The sequence below is a fragment of the Gymnoscopelus braueri genome (genome assembly GCF_963280865.1).
Source record: "Gymnoscopelus braueri genome assembly, chromosome: 3".
In the NCBI taxonomy this organism is placed as follows: Eukaryota; Metazoa; Chordata; class Actinopteri; order Myctophiformes; family Myctophidae; genus Gymnoscopelus; species Gymnoscopelus braueri.
Window position 1 is genome coordinate 34,428,454 of NC_137612.1, and position 16,152 is coordinate 34,444,605.

The 16,152-nt window shown below is 40.7% G+C and overlaps 3 protein-coding genes across 4 annotated transcripts in view; 1 reads left to right on the plus strand and 2 right to left on the minus strand.

The window, feature by feature from the left end:
• megf6b (multiple EGF-like-domains 6b) overlaps positions 1 to 6,668 on the minus strand; it is an 84,270-nt gene extending 77,602 nt beyond the window's left edge. For both annotated transcript variants that reach the window (XM_080421338.1, XM_080421337.1), the window contains exons 1-2: positions 6,242 to 6,668; positions 3,222 to 3,356 (exon numbers count right to left, since the gene is read on the minus strand). In XM_080421338.1, the coding sequence (XP_080277464.1) occupies positions 3,222 to 3,356; positions 6,242 to 6,342 (236 nt within the window). In that variant the 5' untranslated portion in view covers positions 6,343 to 6,668. The remainder of the gene's footprint in view (positions 1 to 3,221; positions 3,357 to 6,241) is intronic.
• A 1,532-nt stretch (positions 6,669 to 8,200) lies between these two features.
• LOC308082147 (aflatoxin B1 aldehyde reductase member 4-like) lies at positions 8,201 to 12,052 on the plus strand. The gene is made up of 7 exons (XM_080423810.1): positions 8,201 to 8,676; positions 9,557 to 9,744; positions 10,249 to 10,353; positions 10,466 to 10,562; positions 10,794 to 10,899; positions 11,035 to 11,164; positions 11,577 to 12,052. The coding sequence occupies exons 1-7, from the start codon at positions 8,367 to 8,369 to the stop codon at positions 11,736 to 11,738; spliced, it is 1,098 nt and encodes a 365-aa protein (XP_080279936.1). The 5' UTR covers positions 8,201 to 8,366; the 3' UTR covers positions 11,739 to 12,052.
• On the minus strand, positions 11,866 to 15,236 carry mrto4 (MRT4 homolog, ribosome maturation factor). Its single transcript, XM_080423812.1, has 8 exons — positions 15,145 to 15,236; positions 14,859 to 14,917; positions 14,180 to 14,283; positions 13,583 to 13,664; positions 13,345 to 13,412; positions 13,069 to 13,220; positions 12,718 to 12,794; positions 11,866 to 12,625 (listed from the first exon to the last, which is right to left on the minus strand). The coding sequence occupies exons 1-8, from the start codon at positions 15,170 to 15,172 to the stop codon at positions 12,479 to 12,481; spliced, it is 717 nt and encodes a 238-aa protein (XP_080279938.1). The 5' UTR covers positions 15,173 to 15,236; the 3' UTR covers positions 11,866 to 12,478.
• Between the last annotated feature and the right edge of the window lie 916 nt (positions 15,237 to 16,152).

Genomic DNA, 16,152 nt, shown 5'->3' on the forward strand with positions numbered 1-16,152 from the left:
GCGAGCGAGCGAGCTAACTGTCTTATCACCTGACAGGGGGGAGTTTCCCCGGTTGGACGTAGCACGTGGAAGGAACACGTTATTCCAACCAGTTCCTTTCCCCTCCATCAGGCGCCCCGGCTGACCAGGGGGAGGCAGTATAGAGATGTTTTTGTCACTGCACATTTGTCACTACTCCTACGGGGCTGGTTGGGGCTCCTCACTGGCAGGTGAGCCAGTAGGGTACAACAGCAGTGGCAAGCAGAGGGAGGAATTAATTGGCATAAAGACTAAATTGGGGAGAGAAATGGGTTAAAACATTTCTCTCCTACTCTACATTTTTAAAGAATGATTATTTCATATCAATAAATTATTGCATTTTGTGTCGCTGTGTGTTTATTTTATGAAACCTTGCCAGGTATATGTAGTAACCATTTTATAAAATCAATAAGCCATGTGAGTCTGTGGTTTGCAGTGGTTTTATAACAGCTAAGGGGTGTTGTTAGGCCCGATGCAGAGCCGAGCGTCTAAATCACTGTAAACCACAGCCTCTTGGGGCTTATTCCTTTAATGAAACATAAGACATACATGGATTTAGAAACAGTACACAGGTAGGAGTTCTAAAACTGTGTGTGTGTGTGTGTGTGTGTGTGTGTGTGTGTGTGTGTGTGTGTGTGTGTGTGTGTGTGTGTGTGTGTGTGTGTGTGTGTGTGTGTGTGTGTGTGTGTGTGTGTGTGTGTGTGTGTGTGTGTGTGTGTGTGTTGTGTTGTGTTGTGTAATAGCAGCAGAGGTTTAACTATGTTTTGGACATTAAATGTCCTTAAACCACACAGAACCCCTGTAATATTTGAAGTGTAAATTATTATTTTGTTCGGTGGATCCAAATATAGCATTTTATGTGTGTACCTGTGCACATGCATACAGTATGTCTATGTGCGTGTGCGTGTGTGTGTCTAGGCTGTGTGTGTGTGTGTGTGTGTGTGTGTGTGTGTGTGTGTGTGTGTGTGTGTGTGTGTGTGTGTGTGTGTGTGTGTGTGTGTGTGTGTGTGTGTGTGTGTGTGTGTGTGTGTGTGTGTGTGTGTGTGTGTGTGAGTGTTCCCGTTTGCTAATGTGTCATAATCAGTTAAGCAAGTTATTTTCTGTTTAATGCTTCTAGAAGTGGTTTCTTGGATTATGAAGAAAACAAAACTAATCTTGACAGATAATCTGCCCCAACTTCTCCCACTCTTTTAAGTCACATACAGCATAATAATCAGCAAACATCTTCCCAGGCTTTTAAGCGACTATTTCAAAGTGTGAGACTACCAGGCTCTACTTCAGACTATGGTGTAGATCCCTGTACTTTAGAACCCCTCTCATTGCTCCACAGCCATTAGGCGTCGTGGTAGAAAAAACGTTTGTTTACGGCGAGTAATTGTGGCCTTGGCTGCCTTCAAAGCAAGCTTTGACTTTGTACCGTGGTAAATATAAGGAGAAAGCGGGCAAGAGTGGCACAGACAGAAACACTCAAAATCCTGAGAGTTAAAATTGGCCTTTACAGGTCCAAAACTGAGGATTTTGTAGTGTAGTACTAGTGACTCACATGTCAAAGGGATTAGCACTGGGACTCTCCTTCTAAAGGTATGTGGAACCTGGAGACGCCTGTGAGTTAAATAGCTGGTCATGCTGGTGAAATAGGGCTACACCTTGCACTTACCTGTATGAGAGGACCAAATGCTTCTGATTACAGAACACAGAAGAGAAAGAGAGCGAAGGACAGACAGACAGGAATAAGTGAAGGAAAAAGAGGAGGTGAGGGAGCCAGACATCCTTTTCTCAGATATTACAGTATATACCAGGGTGGAATTAGTTAAAGGATGGGGTCCTCTGTGTTTAAACTTTAAAGTTTTAACTTTGGAAGTATTACTTCAGTGTCAGTAGAAAGTTAAAATGTTCTCCACACAATGTTCTCCCCACAAAAGCATCCATAGGGCATTTCTACTCTTGCCAGAATTTAAAGGAACACTTTGCCTTTATTCAACCCTATCTCCATACAGTATATCAGTCCTCACTCCTCACTAGTGCTATAGGATGGTACTTTTTCTGTCTACTCTCTTTCTGTCTCAGTGGCAGGCTGTTGATAGCTCAACTATGCACCTGCCTATGCAACTATGCAACATTAGAGGGGATTTCAAGCTGTTTTTATTACCTCTAATGTTTTCACCCTGTCTGTCTGTCTGTCTGTCTGTCTGTTAGCAGGATATCTCGAGCACTTATGAACGGATTTGTCAAAAAACTTGTGAACTGATTAACATAACATGACACCAGTGCGGAAGTAATAATTAACTGGTCATGTCATACCGTTTCAATGTCAACCTCCAGAGGCCGCTGAGTGTTGGTGTTCCTTGTGGATGCTAATGCATCATGAAGTTCTATTGGCCAAAAGGGGAAAAGGCATAGAAGCATGGCGTCACCTTATGAACTGACTACTATTTCAGCACGCTAACATTCCAGGTTGTAGGCTGAAGTTTCCAGCAGATTCCATTGCGATAGATGTATACTCATTCATATATTCACTGTGCATTTATATTTATTGATAGACTCATAATCTAGATATGTTCATTCATTCAGAGATCCGGAGCATATATACAGGCATGCAAACAGCCCCGAGGTGAAAAAGGTGACAACATGTTGTTTTCTTTCGGGTCAGGTGTCACACAATTGCTTATTTGGGTTCAAAAAGGTGACTGTAGCTGAAAAGTGACACTTTTGCATGTCTGATATAGCATCTAAGCTTATTATTTAATTATTGTTATCTTTATTGTTATTCTTATTTGTTTGGGTTTGGTTCTAGACTATACTCTTAACCCTACCTCACCTGTGTTTCATTCTCACTGCTGCTGCTATGACAGCTGAATTTCCATCCAGGGTTCAATAATGGCTTATATTATCTTATTAGCTTGAAATCCCCTCCGGTGATGTCACCAGCAGGTAAATCTTAAAGCTATCCCGCAGCCCACCTCTGAGACACAGAGCGAGCAGACAGAAATGCAATAGCATCCTAAGCATTAGTGAGGACTGATGGAGATAAGGTTGAGAAAAGGTGAAAGGTGTTCCTTTAAAACCTCACTGTATAGGAGGTGATGATAGCGGCAGTGTTCGGGAGCAGAGTTATTACTGTAAATAAACATACTGTGGGAAGGGTTAAATGATAGATAGGGAGAGAGAGGCAGACAGGGTGGTGTTTTGGGTGCATTACTCACCTCCTTTCATATCCCATGCACCATGTCTGTCCCAGGCAGCCTTGCTTCCACACCTTGACCATGCGTGTGAAGGCCTGCACACAGGGTTGCCTCTGGGCAACCAGCGTCACCTCCCTCTCCACGCACACATTGGGCCTGGATGAAAACAGTGGCAGTGGAAGAAATACTTAAGTTGTCAAAATGTTCCACTGTGTTTTGCAGATGGATGGATAGTGTTCTAACAATTTACGAGGGTTGTTGTACTAGGAAATGTGTTTCGGTGGAGACAGACGGACAAGGCTTTCGTGAGACTTTAGTTTTTTCGGGTCCTCTACCATGTAATGCCCGTGGGGGCATTACTCGTGTTGAAAAATGTCAGGGTGCTTATGCTGTCTGTTTTGGGGATTTTAAAGGACTTAGGGGGGAAATTCCTCATACCACACTCTTCAGAGGACTAAGCGCCAACACACAAGACACTACCTGCAGTTAAATCACAAAGCAAATGTTCACTTAAAACGTGTTACCCGTAAAAGAGATGAAGGGAGGAAGCTGGCTACAAAAATGGAGAGTGTCCCTATTACTTTAGATTTTATTTTATTCACTGTTAATAATCCCAAATCAGAAAAGACAACTGTGTCCGCAGAATAAACCTAATCTTCAAAGTTTGTAGATACAAAATCACAAGAAATTCAATCACTGGAAGTATAATGAAGCAGTATCTGTTGTGGAAAAACACATTCAAGTGGTTATCACGATATAGCATGATTTACAAGACAGCACATGTCAAAGAGTTATAGCATCTTAACTGGGAATACTCTAATGACATGGTTTCAGGCATGTCCGCCTACTGTGCAGTGCACACGTTTCTATATCAGGAAAGAGAAGCTACAGTTACATTTTCACCCCAGGTAGAGTAAGGTATTCTTACAGCTATTCTTTCCCCTCCTGCACACAATAGTCTGTCTGGGTTTACAAGCAGTCTGAGTGCTATTGATGTCTTCGCACCATTCCCCGAATTGCTCGGAGGGCTCTGAAACAGAGTTCAGTGTGCAACTTGATATGTCAAACTTGTGGAGATTGCTCTCCATGGGCAGACAGTGTGGAACGGCCCTCTATAGGTGTTTATGCTTCATTTATAATCCATTGTACGATGGTGTCGCGTGCCAAAAATAGCCAATATGCAAGCTGAAGCTCACCCATGATCAGTGGTGTAAAGTAACTAAGTACATTTACTCAAGTTCTGCACGGATGTACAATTTTTTGGTATTTTTACTTTACTGGAGTATTTCCAATTTTCAGTACTTTTACTTCTACTCTACTACATCTCAGAGGCAAATATTATACTTTTACTCCACTACAACTATTTGAAAACTTTACTTTACTATAGTTACTTTGTAGATTTTGATTATTATTACAAAACATACATTAACCTTACTTCAGCCCTATATACTGTACATTTCGGCCATTTGAAAATAGCCAATCTACAAGCTCACAATGCGACTCATATCATGCATGTGAGCTTGTAGATCTGCTATTTTCAAAAGGTTTTTATACATTTGTGTGCTAATTTTTACTTTTACTTTTGGTACTTTAAGTACATTTTGATACCAATACTTTTGTCCTTTTACTCAAGTAAATGTTGTATTCCGGACTATTACTTGTAACAGAGTATTTCTACATTGCAGTATTGATACTTTTACTTAAGTAAGAAATGTGAGCACTTTTTCCACCACTGCCCAAGATGCGATATGTTGTCAGATTGTAGATCTGCTGTTTTTGGCATGCATAACTCAGTCATGTGGAGATTCCCTTCCCTTCTCCAACCACAGGATCATGTACAACCGCTGCTGATGCACTAAACAAACAGCCTATCACCATTCATCATCACAGAGCTGCACGTGGACCTGTTTTTAGAAACGGAACCAGCATGGCTTACAATAATGAAATGACAATGGCCTAAACAACACAACGCCCCACATTGTTGGAAGCCCTTCATTTATAACTGCCAGGTTTTTACAATTATGTGACTGGCATTTCCCTTTGGGAAGATTAAGACAAGCAGGTCCTTGTCACACAGATAGGAATGCAGCATCATCATCAGTAATCTGCAGGGTAGTGTATAATCATGGGAATTACAGTACAGTCTAGTGTGGAAGGCAATAAAGAGCATGGTGTTCAGTTCAGACCTCTACACATTATTACAGTGGTTCTCAACCTTTTCAGGCCGTGACCCCCCAAAATAATCATATTTGAACTGGGGACACCCCACCCTGACAAGCACTTGGAATTGTAGGAGTCGAGGCAATAGATTTAGTTTGACTATAGGTTCCACAGATAAATATTGTGAAAATAGCAGATCTACAAGTTCACAGTGCCTCGCAATTTGCCTCTTTCTTGTATTATTTGACAATTTGGCCAATGTTTGACCAGTTTTTATAGTACATGTTGTTGATTAATGATTTTAATGCAGAAATGTTATTTTTTTATTTCATTTATTTTCTTTAAGGTATTAAAAAGGTCTTAAATTCCTTAAATTGTCACTTCACTGTCATCTGGGGACCCCCAAAAAAATCATGTGGGGATCCCCCCTGGGGGTCCCGACTCCCGACCCACAGGTTGAGAACCAATGATCTAGTAGATGGTGGAGGTCTGAACACCATGCATGCTCTTTATTGCCTCCCACACTACACACATTATTAGACCTGTCATACTGTGGCTTTCTGCCTCTCCAAGAAATGTGCAAAATACAGCCTTGACAGTGCTTGTTGTCTTCAAACCTGTGTCTTTAGGCTTTGTTTGTTTGTGACCTTATAAACCACAAGTTTGTGCATGTCCAGGTAAAATATATATATATGTGTGTGTGTGTGTGTGTGTGTGTGTGTGTGTGTGTGTGTGTGTGTGTGTGTGTGTGTGTGTGTGTGTGTGTGTGTGTGTGTGTGTGTGTGTGTGTGTGTGTGTGTGTGTATTATATTATATAATAAAATTAAAATAAATACAACTTTCTTTATAAAATAGTTGAGGATAACAGACAGGTTACTTACATATAGGGTTGGAGATTGTTTGCAATACCATAACGGGATGCTGCTGCAGAAACCTCACCAAGAAATATTAGAAAAAACGAAAAAGGAATAATATCCATCATTTCGACTGATCCTCTTGCAATACAATGAAAAAAATGTCATGAATAACGCGCTGAAGAAGTCATTCATAAAATAGTCATGCTCACGGGCAGGATTTTCACCATAAATTAAAAATAAATAAAAGAAGGTGGGGAAAAAATCCAAAGAATCAACTTGAAGAAACTTTAGAAGACTCCCAGAAGTTCGGCTACTGTATAAAGTGAGCGACACACAGCCATTGCAGCCGGCGTGTAGTAGTAGTAGCGCTATTTGACACACTGACACCAGACACAGATCCACTGACACCAGACACAGATCACCTCCACACTGCTTCTAGTGCAGATGTTGGACGCACATGCGTGCGAGGCTCGTGGAAGCTGAAGTGCTTTGACTCCCATTGACTTGGTAATGATGTCTGGCAGCGAGGCAGGGAGGGATGGGGGAGGATGCGGCCGGCTGCTGCCACCTAAAAGGCTTAATTATGCTTCATTCATCATAGTCCACCGTACGTCGGTGTCGCATCATGCCACTCGCGTGCCTAAAATAGAATACACAAAACGCTCGCCCCAAAATACAGTCACCCCGGGGAAAATCCGGCGACCTCGGAACGGTCGCCACCTGGTATTCCTAAACGAAACCTCAGTAAACTATGCCTAAAACAAACCTAACCTTATTCCTAAACGTAGCTTCAGTAAAACGGTGCCAAAACCTAACCTTATTCAGTAAAACTATGCCTGACCCAAAACTTATTCCTAACATTATCCTCGATTCCTCAGTAAAACAAGAACACAAGAACCGCTGGGGGTGAGCGGTCCGCGAAAAAAACAAATGGGGGTGCGCGTGTTTTGGGGCGAGACTTCGGGGTACCCTAAAAACGCCGATCTACAGGCTCACAATGCATCATAGCCTAGAGCGGTGGTTCTCAAACTTTTTTAATTTCAAGGACTGCCATAACTCTCAGATACAGATCTGTAAAGGTCCATTTGGAACAACCCCCCGGTGTTGAAAAACACGAATAGGCTGTAATAAATCAGTTATTTTTGGAGAGCGAGAGGAACATAGTCAGACGTCATGAATAAATATCTAGGCTATGTCCCACCTCACATTCATGCAACAGATGAATGACACAGCACGCCAACTTTTGACATTTTATCTCACACAATTCACCTGTTTATCAATAAAGCCGGAATAGCTTACAAAATAAATGTTACACTACAACATGCAGCGTGCTTTCACTTGGGCCTTTACCATCTTGTTGAGAATGAATTATAGAGGTAGTGGGGGGGGGGGGTCTTCTCTTGGTCAAACAGCTGATGATGTGGTCACTGGTCAAGGGGTCAGTGGATCAGCACAGCAGGACTGAGTTACTGCTGTTCCCCAAACAGGGTTCATTGCATGAATACAGGTCCAGTTAGTTACCCATTGGTTGGATGCATGTATTTAATGGCCCAAAGCCTTCACGGGTCATTGCTATATAACACGCTCCCGCTCCAAAAAGGCACGCGCTCACACCAGCAAACGAAAAATAATTTAGTGAATGAATCGTTGCTTAGGGAATTATTTGTATTGCAATCATTTTCAAATTGTATCCTTTGTAGGGTTGATACTCTTTTTGTTGTGATGGTATGCCTAATGATGAATATGTCTAAGTATTAATTGATGAGTATGAATCGGTATGATGTGCTATTGCCTAGGCTCATTAGTGCACCCGTGAATGTGTGAAATTGATTATGTTTTGCTGACACCTTGTGGATAAAATCTGAACTGCTGCTCGGTGCTCATTTAGGGAACGCTGCATTTGCTCTTCGAGTGACGCAACGAAAAGACTTGGCCTGAGTTGAGTAAATAAATATTTAAAGGTGGCCTGCAAAGTTTAGCAAACATTGACAGGGGTAAACGACATTCACAATGATTAACCACATTTTCTTTGGCTAAGAATCTACTAGCAGCTGTCCGTGCGCGTCTATTTTAAATTAAGTAAATTCACCACACTCCCTTATCGCCTCAACGTGCCCTTTTACCTCAGAGAACACGCGTCTACTTGATTATGCAGTGGACAACACGAATAGTAGTAGGACTGTACACACTCCGTAAAACACGCGTTCACAAGCAGCTTTTCACACATTCACCGGCGGTTATAGAAGTGGCACTGCGAGTGCGAAACATGTCTTCTCAAGTAAAAAGGCCGATTTCCCTGCTGGGCACCATGGCATTCGGGGGACGAGCTAGCGCGGATCAGAGCTTGGAGATGGTCAGAGCCTTCCTGGACCGGGGTCACAATGAGGTGGACACAGCCTTCATGTACACGGACGGACAAGCGGAGACCATCATTGGGGGCATGAATCTACCAAAGACAGGTAGCGTTGTGCTGCAGATCGAAACCCTGTACACAACATGGTGGCAGCAGTACACGCAAAATAACTTGTTTGCTAGCGACTTAATTCCCATATTATTATAACTCTATTCTGCATCCACGCCAAGGTTTCAATTCAAACTGAGGCTACTTTAGTTGTTGTTGTGCGAGTCATTTGACGTTATGTATTGACAGAATCGCAGCTTATTGGTTGAGTACAGACTACAGAGCCGCCCCCGACACACAACGCCACATCAACTCACTTTCGAGACTACTTTAGGCTCAAATAACTTTTGAGACAAAAGTCCAATTACGTTCCATGCATTACCCGAGTTGCCGAGTCCAGAATGTAGCCTAAAAAACGATTAAACAATTCGGAACCTGTGTGTTAGCCAGTACAGCACTGAAGTGCAGAAGGCTTACAAGTTGTACCCTTGTGATCACGTGATCACCCCACATTAGATGTTTCACTGTTTCCTGTCCATACTAGGTTCAAGTTTAGCCCTGAAACATGACTGTCATACAAGCGTCATGTGAACCATGGCTAGGTTCAAGTTCATCATGTTTGTTTGTTTTTATTTATTTCTGGGGTGGCTCTAGCACTGCCCTCAGTGCCCTGAATATGATATGCAATGCAGCAGACCCTTTACAATGTCAAACCTATATAAGATCCTTATATACAGGATCAAGTAAGAAATGTTGCTCTCCACAATTTTGACCCTCCTTAACATTTTCTCATTTGAAAAGTGAAAAGTGAAATGTGGTCGTGACTGTAGTGTACTCTGCACTGCAGCACAAGTAAGGAGGTCCAGTTTTCATGGTCATCCCAGGTTATGCATGATTTATTACCGCCTTGAGTTAATGTTTGTTATTTTCTGTGACAGTGAACATAGCCACCAAAGCCAACCCCTGGGATGGCAAGACACTGAAACCAGAAAGTGTTCGTTCCCAGTTGGAAACCTCCCTGAAGAGGCTAAATACTGACTCAGTGAACCTGTTCTACCTCCATGCCCCTGACCACCAAAACCCCATCCAGGATACCCTGAGAGCCTGCAATGAACTGCACAAAGAGGTACACACACTAGGTAGTAGTAGCTACAACATTTCCTATTGATTTAAGATGTAAAAATGTTCCTTCACTCTAATCTATCCCTGCAACACCATGCACAATGCACAAACATGTACATGTAGCTATATAATGACCCCAGTTATAATCAAGAGTCAAGACGAGATCTAATAACTGCATGGCTTCCCTGTGTGTTTGATGTCATGGTCAGTCTTGCCTAAATATGGAAGGGCGGTGTGGGACATTGGATCTAAGATTATGAACATGTAATCACAAATCACAAAATATTCACAATAACATTCAGGGATTAAATTCCTTGGCCTACTGTCAACATGTACAGTACAAGTAATTTGGCACTGATAGGTCAAGTGCTTTGCAAGTACACAAGTACACGCTCGCCTCCTAGGAGCCAAGCCACAAGAATAGGTCAATGATACTTAAAAGTACGGTATGTTAATTATTGTGCTTGTCTTGATGCAATGAGATTTCATTTTAATGGGTTACTTTCAGGGGAAATTCAAGGAGCTGGCCTTATCAAACTATGCATCATGGGAAGTAGCTGAAATTGCGAGTATCTGCAGGCACAACAACTGGATTGTTCCTTCTGTCTACCAGGTATTTCTGCGCACCTCACATTCTCATCAACCCATTAAAAAAAGTTTTTGCCAACATTTTACGATTAAACTTTGAACCCTCCCCATTGTAATTAAACTGTAACCACTGGCAGGGAATGTACAATGCCACTACAAGACAGGTTGAAACAGAGTTGCTGCCATGTCTGAGATACTACGGAATGAGATTCTATGCATACAACCCTTTAGCAGGTAATGTGTATTTCTCACCTCTTCACTGTACTTAAGTTTTATTTTATAAGATATATGCAAAAGAGATACATGCATATTTGCCACCATTCATTTAAAATGCATTATCCCTATATCGCCAGAGTGTGACAGAGTATTGAATAATCATAATCCTAACTGGGATCAAAATGTCTAAAAAAAAAAAAAACACCTGAGATATGAATGTTGTGGTTGATGCTCCTCTTCCTCCACCAGGGGGCCTTCTGACAGGGAAGTACCATTATGAAGACAAAGACAAAGATGGATCCCAGCCTGCAGGACGATTCTTTGGCAACAGCTGGGCTGGAGCATACAGGGACAGGTTAGAGGCCAACTTTTAGCTTCAGGTTTCTCTTCAAGTTATTGTGAAGGCCTGGTAGTGTTGGCATGCATGTTAGTGTATACCTAAGGCGAATACATTTAAGTGTTATTTTGATATCATCCAATGTCTCGTCAGATACTGGAAAGAGAACCACTTCCAGGCAATAGATCTTGTTCAAAAAGCCTTGGAGGCAGTTTATGGTTCAGGGAAACCCACCATGACCTCTGCATCTATACGCTGGATGTACCATCACTCCCATCTTAAGGTAAAACTGTGAAACACAATTCCCAATTAATTGTATCCTTTTGCAATGATGACCACATGCCACAGTGCATTACTATAACCACAAATAATTTCATGTATTTGTCTACTCCTACCATTTAAATTAATACTCAACAGCAGAATCCTAGGCCACAAGCTTTTGATGTTCAGTATGTGAGCCTAATTGGACAAATCAATGAGCAATGTAAAGACGGAAATATCCCTGAAATTTTAGTTACATCGGTTAGGTCTTTGGTAAATCATCCAATTTTGTTAGTTATTGCCAGCTTTTTCTGACAAAACACCCCATTGTACAAGCAGATTAGTCAGTCTGTTTGAGTTAAATGTCTTGATTACAAATAACTTGGTTTGATATCCAGGTCCCTCTGTAACCATTGCAATGTCTTCAATTGCAGGGTGATCTAGGAGACGGAGTCATCATTGGCATGTCTTCCATGGAGCAACTTCAGCAGAACATGTCTGCCTCAGAGGAGGGTCCCCTGGATGAGACGGTGGTAGAGGCCTTCAAACAAGCTTGGAATCTGGTGTCCCATGAGTGTCCAAATTACTTTCGCTGAATAGCCTGCAATGCCTTTAATTTTTTGACCTGTATAAGGGGGGTGATTTACAGTATCCCAGTTGGATATTATGTTCACATCTATAATTTACTTTTGCCTTAATGTTTGTTTGAGAACATGACAGGTATTCTATAAACATTAAGTTTATTTCAGAAATCCCACTTGTTACAGAATATTGTACTTAAAAGAATATTTTAAACTTACATGTGAACTTACATGTATCATTAGATCACAGCACTTAATTGTAAATATATCAGTTGATGCAAAAATAACTTCCGAGACTGTCTTTATCTTAAATAAACTGGTCAAAACGTTTTGCGGCTCCATCTACAACATTGTTAAAGAACCATCCATCTGGTTCAAATCTGTGTCCACACAAACATGACAGAACCGGTGCACCGGTAATTTTGTTCTTAAAAGACGACTCCACCCATTTTCAACTGGTAAAAAAAAAAAAAACATTCTGTAGACATCACAGAAATTCAGATATATGGATCATTAAAGATCTTTCTCTCCACTACTTACTGAACCACCACAGATATAAGTCCAGATATACATTCCTAAGTGAGAGACAAATCAGTGAACGCTTTCAGGTGATGAAATATCATACCATAGGCATCAGTTTCCTCTGACCACTCACGTTTCCGGTGTGGGATCAAATATCTCTCAGTAGCTTTAATTTCAAGGTCCAGAATAAATGGCCAAACCGGTGACTAAAGTATGGAAAGTCTTTCATTTTTTCATTCAGCATCATCTTCCTCTTCATCTCCATCTTCCTCCAGCAGAGGTTCTTCCACCCCAGTGAAGTTGTCAAACTCCCCCGTTTCTGAATTCCACATGCACTTGATCTGCACTTTGAATTCAGCCATTTCCATACCAAACAGTTTCTGTAATTGACAAAACACAACCAAGCCCATCACTCACTGACAATGTATTAACGTCAGATTTCTCTCAAGTCAAAGAAACGTCAAGAACTCACCAGAATACGGCACTGTTCAGGGGTTAGAGTTTCACCCTCCTTACACACTTGATGATCTTTTAATAGTGTTACCACCCCTAAGACAAATAAATCACAGATTACTATTATGAAACAAACTAATCTTATCATTATGGTTCCTGGTTGCACAGTTGGATTTGTGCAAGACAAAGCAACAAAAAGATCTTGTCAGATAAGTTAAAGGTGTCGCTCACTGAAAATGGCAGATCTACACGCTCACAACACGTCACATGATCTTGTAGATCTGCCATTACTGGTGCACGACACCGCATGTAATGTAATCAAGTATAAAACAGGCATTGGGCTATTTGTCAATGCTAGCCAATACACTACCTTTCTTGAGAGCAGTGGGAAGTCCTAACTGCCTCAACTGTGGTTCTATGGAGTGAGGGAACTGTTCCAAGGGTCCTTCATCCAACATGACGTCCATCTGTGCCTGGTTACCTGCCCGTGCAAAATCCATCTCTTTGAACTGAATAAAATACCTGTGGACAGAGGGCACAATTTAGAGAATATGAAAGAATAATTTACATCAAGCATCTCACACTCAACTATAATGGTATATTTGTGTCTTCTGTGACTCAGAAAAGAAAGTGAACCCTTACTTACTCTTGTACTTCATCCTTGGTTTTGTTTGTGAATAACACACCCACTTCTCCCTTCAGATATTTGCAGACCTAAAAACACCATCAAAAGTACCCACTTAAGCGCATTTTCAAAACTCAAAAGAAAAATTGCTGATTTACAAGATCACAACACATCACATCCTGAGGCCAGGGTTAAAGTGGCTAAGGTTCTAATGCAGATTAGAACATCATCAATACAAGTCACTTGACATTGCACTTACCTTGTGCAAATTATCTTTGTACTCATCCGTATGACCTTTTCCCAGGGCAACCATCATGACTTTGTTTTTGCCAAAGAAGAATCTGTGTAAAAGAGTACATTGCAGTCAAAAATATTACAGTTATGACACTTGTCTAGTTAGACTCGGTAAAGGTGGTGTATGTGATCTTGTTTTATTAAACTAAGTGTTAAATAGCTCTATATTCCGATAGTAATCATTGTTTTATAGTGTATATGTTCAGTAACAGGGGTTTCCTGTCCCAGCTCTAAACAGAAAATGCATTTTCAGGAGAGAGAACTCACACAGGATAAACAAGTGATTTTGGATGTGATGAAACAAACATGAGCAGACAAAATTGGAAGTGGAACACTATAACATTGAAGCTGATTGGCTGAAATTGGCAACGCACTTGAAAATGTGTTTTCTGTTTATTAAAGAGCTGTAGAGATGGGGAGACCCATAGGCTGCTACTGAACAAACATTATAGTCTATATTGCAATGATTACTATGCGAATACGGCGCTTTAACCTTTTAACAAAACCTTTTGGGTTTAACCATAACATATCATTTACCCTTCCTTCTACAACAGTTCATTACCTGCTATGTTTCCATGCTGTCCTGACGTCTTTGAGCTTATTGTTCCTCATGTTGGCCACAGAGAAGATAAACAGATGCTTGTATATATCCACACATTTTCGTAGCTAAAAACAACAGGGAAGGAACATCATATTCAGTAGCAGTGATGGAAGAAGTACTCACAAGTTTGACTTAAGTAAAAGTATCAATACTGCAATTTAGATATACTCTGTTACAAGTAGAAGTCCCGTACTCAAAATGTACTTGAGGAAAAGTACAAAAGTATCGGCATCAAAATATACTTAAAGTGCCAAAAGTAAAAGTACTCATTGTGCAGAATGTACCATTTCACAAGTTCAAAATGTATAAAAGATCTTTTGAAATCAGCAGATCTACAAGCTCACAATGCTCTGATATTTTTAAATGCCAGAAATATATATATAGGGCTTAAGTGGTTAGTGTGCTTTGTAATAATAATCAAACTACAAAAAGTAACTAATTACTAAAGCTTTCATATAATTATAGTTGAGTAAAAGTACAATATTTTTCTCTGAGATGTAGTGGAGTAGAAGTAAAAGTATTTTGGAAATAAATTGGAAATACTCCAGTAAAGTAAAAGTGCCCCAAAAGTATACTTATAAGTACAGTGCTTGAGTAAATATACTTAAGTTACTTTCCACCACTGGCTAAATATACTTACTTCTTCAATTAAACCCTGCTTGGTCTCAAGCCCCTTCTTGGCTGTTTTCGTTAGCGAAACTGGAGAAGAGACGATGAAAAAAAATGACATTAATATTTGCTGGCTATCATCATGGCATGCATTTTACATTGCATAGCAGGCTAAGCTAACGCTAGCTTGCTTTATAGTACTATTTCAATGTTAGGAGATATATATATATATTGGATACGTGTAACGAATGACATTGTCCGAATGAGATGACATGCAACCGTTTAGAATAATAAGGACATGTTAGTGTTTTTCTTACTTTTCTTGTCCCTCTTTGACTTCGGCATGGTGATGCTTCTGTTTCACGATGTCTGTCGGGAAGAAGACGCGACACGCACACGTGAAGAGAGTAAGGACCCCAAATGGTTTTCGTTTCCTCAAGCTGACCAGCTGTTGCCTGACTAAAATTAAAATGCATCTCCCATTCAAAACAGGCAGCCAGTGATGGAAGAAGTGCTCACATGTTTTAAAAGTATCAATACTGCAATGTAGAAATACTCTGGCTACAAGTAAAATTCCAATATTCAAAATGTACTTGAGTAAAAGTACAAAAGCATTGGCATCAATTATACTTAAAGTACCAAAAGTAGAATTACTCATTGTGCAGAATGTCCCATTTCACAAGTTCAAAATATTTTGAAAATAGTAGATCTACAAGCTCACAATGCCTGTGACGCAGGCAATGTTTATATGTGTAAAAGACTATAGCCTACCATGGGTCTTCAACAGGGGGTCCGGGACCCCTACGGTGTCCTCAGAGACAGTTACTACAGGGGGGCCACCAAATCTTTGTGTGATAGGAACTTTTTGTTTGTTGTTGCATTAACCACTTGAACCCTAGCATCACTATTCTGAGGGGAAGCACACAGTAGATCTGCTATTTTTTGGCTATTAGGTAGAGGGAAAAAAGAGCAGACCGAGTACAGATATTAACAGTTTAAGTGGTTAAATGTCTGAAAATACACATTTACATGAATCCAACATTAATTTACGCAACACTGTGTTGTCAAACATGTCTACGAACGAAGCTATCTATGAAATCTATGAAGTGTAATCTGCAACACAATTTTACACAACATGTAGTGGGGGGTCCCTGCTTCATCTCTCTCTCAGCTAAGGGGTCCTTGGCCTGAAAAAGTTTGAAGACCCCTGGCCTACACAGTATGTGCATAGGTCTAGAAGACAATAATATTGTTACATGACATAAGCCTATAGCCAACTTGTTATATGCCATTATAGCCTTCTCAATTGATCTTGTGATCCAAAT

Excerpts from the sequence above, each read along its gene's own strand:
- LOC308082147 (XM_080423810.1), top strand. The coding sequence starts at position 8,367 with ATGCAGTGGACAACACGAATAGTAGTAGGACTGTACACACTCCGTAAA. Across the intron at positions 10,354-10,465 it reads TTGTTCCTTCTGTCTACCAG|GGAATGTACAATGCCACTAC; the intron begins GTATTTCTGCGC and ends AACCACTGGCAG. Across the intron at positions 11,165-11,576 it reads ACCATCACTCCCATCTTAAG|GGTGATCTAGGAGACGGAGT; the intron begins GTAAAACTGTGA and ends CTTCAATTGCAG.
- mrto4 (XM_080423812.1), bottom strand. The coding sequence starts at position 15,172 with ATGCCGAAGTCAAAGAGGGACAAGAAAA. Across the intron at positions 13,221-13,344 it reads ACCAAGGATGAAGTACAAGA|GTATTTTATTCAGTTCAAAG; the intron begins GTAAGTAAGGGT and ends CTCTGTCCACAG. Across the intron at positions 12,626-12,717 it reads CTGAACAGTGCCGTATTCTG|AAACTGTTTGGTATGGAAAT; the intron begins GTGAGTTCTTGA and ends TGTCAATTACAG.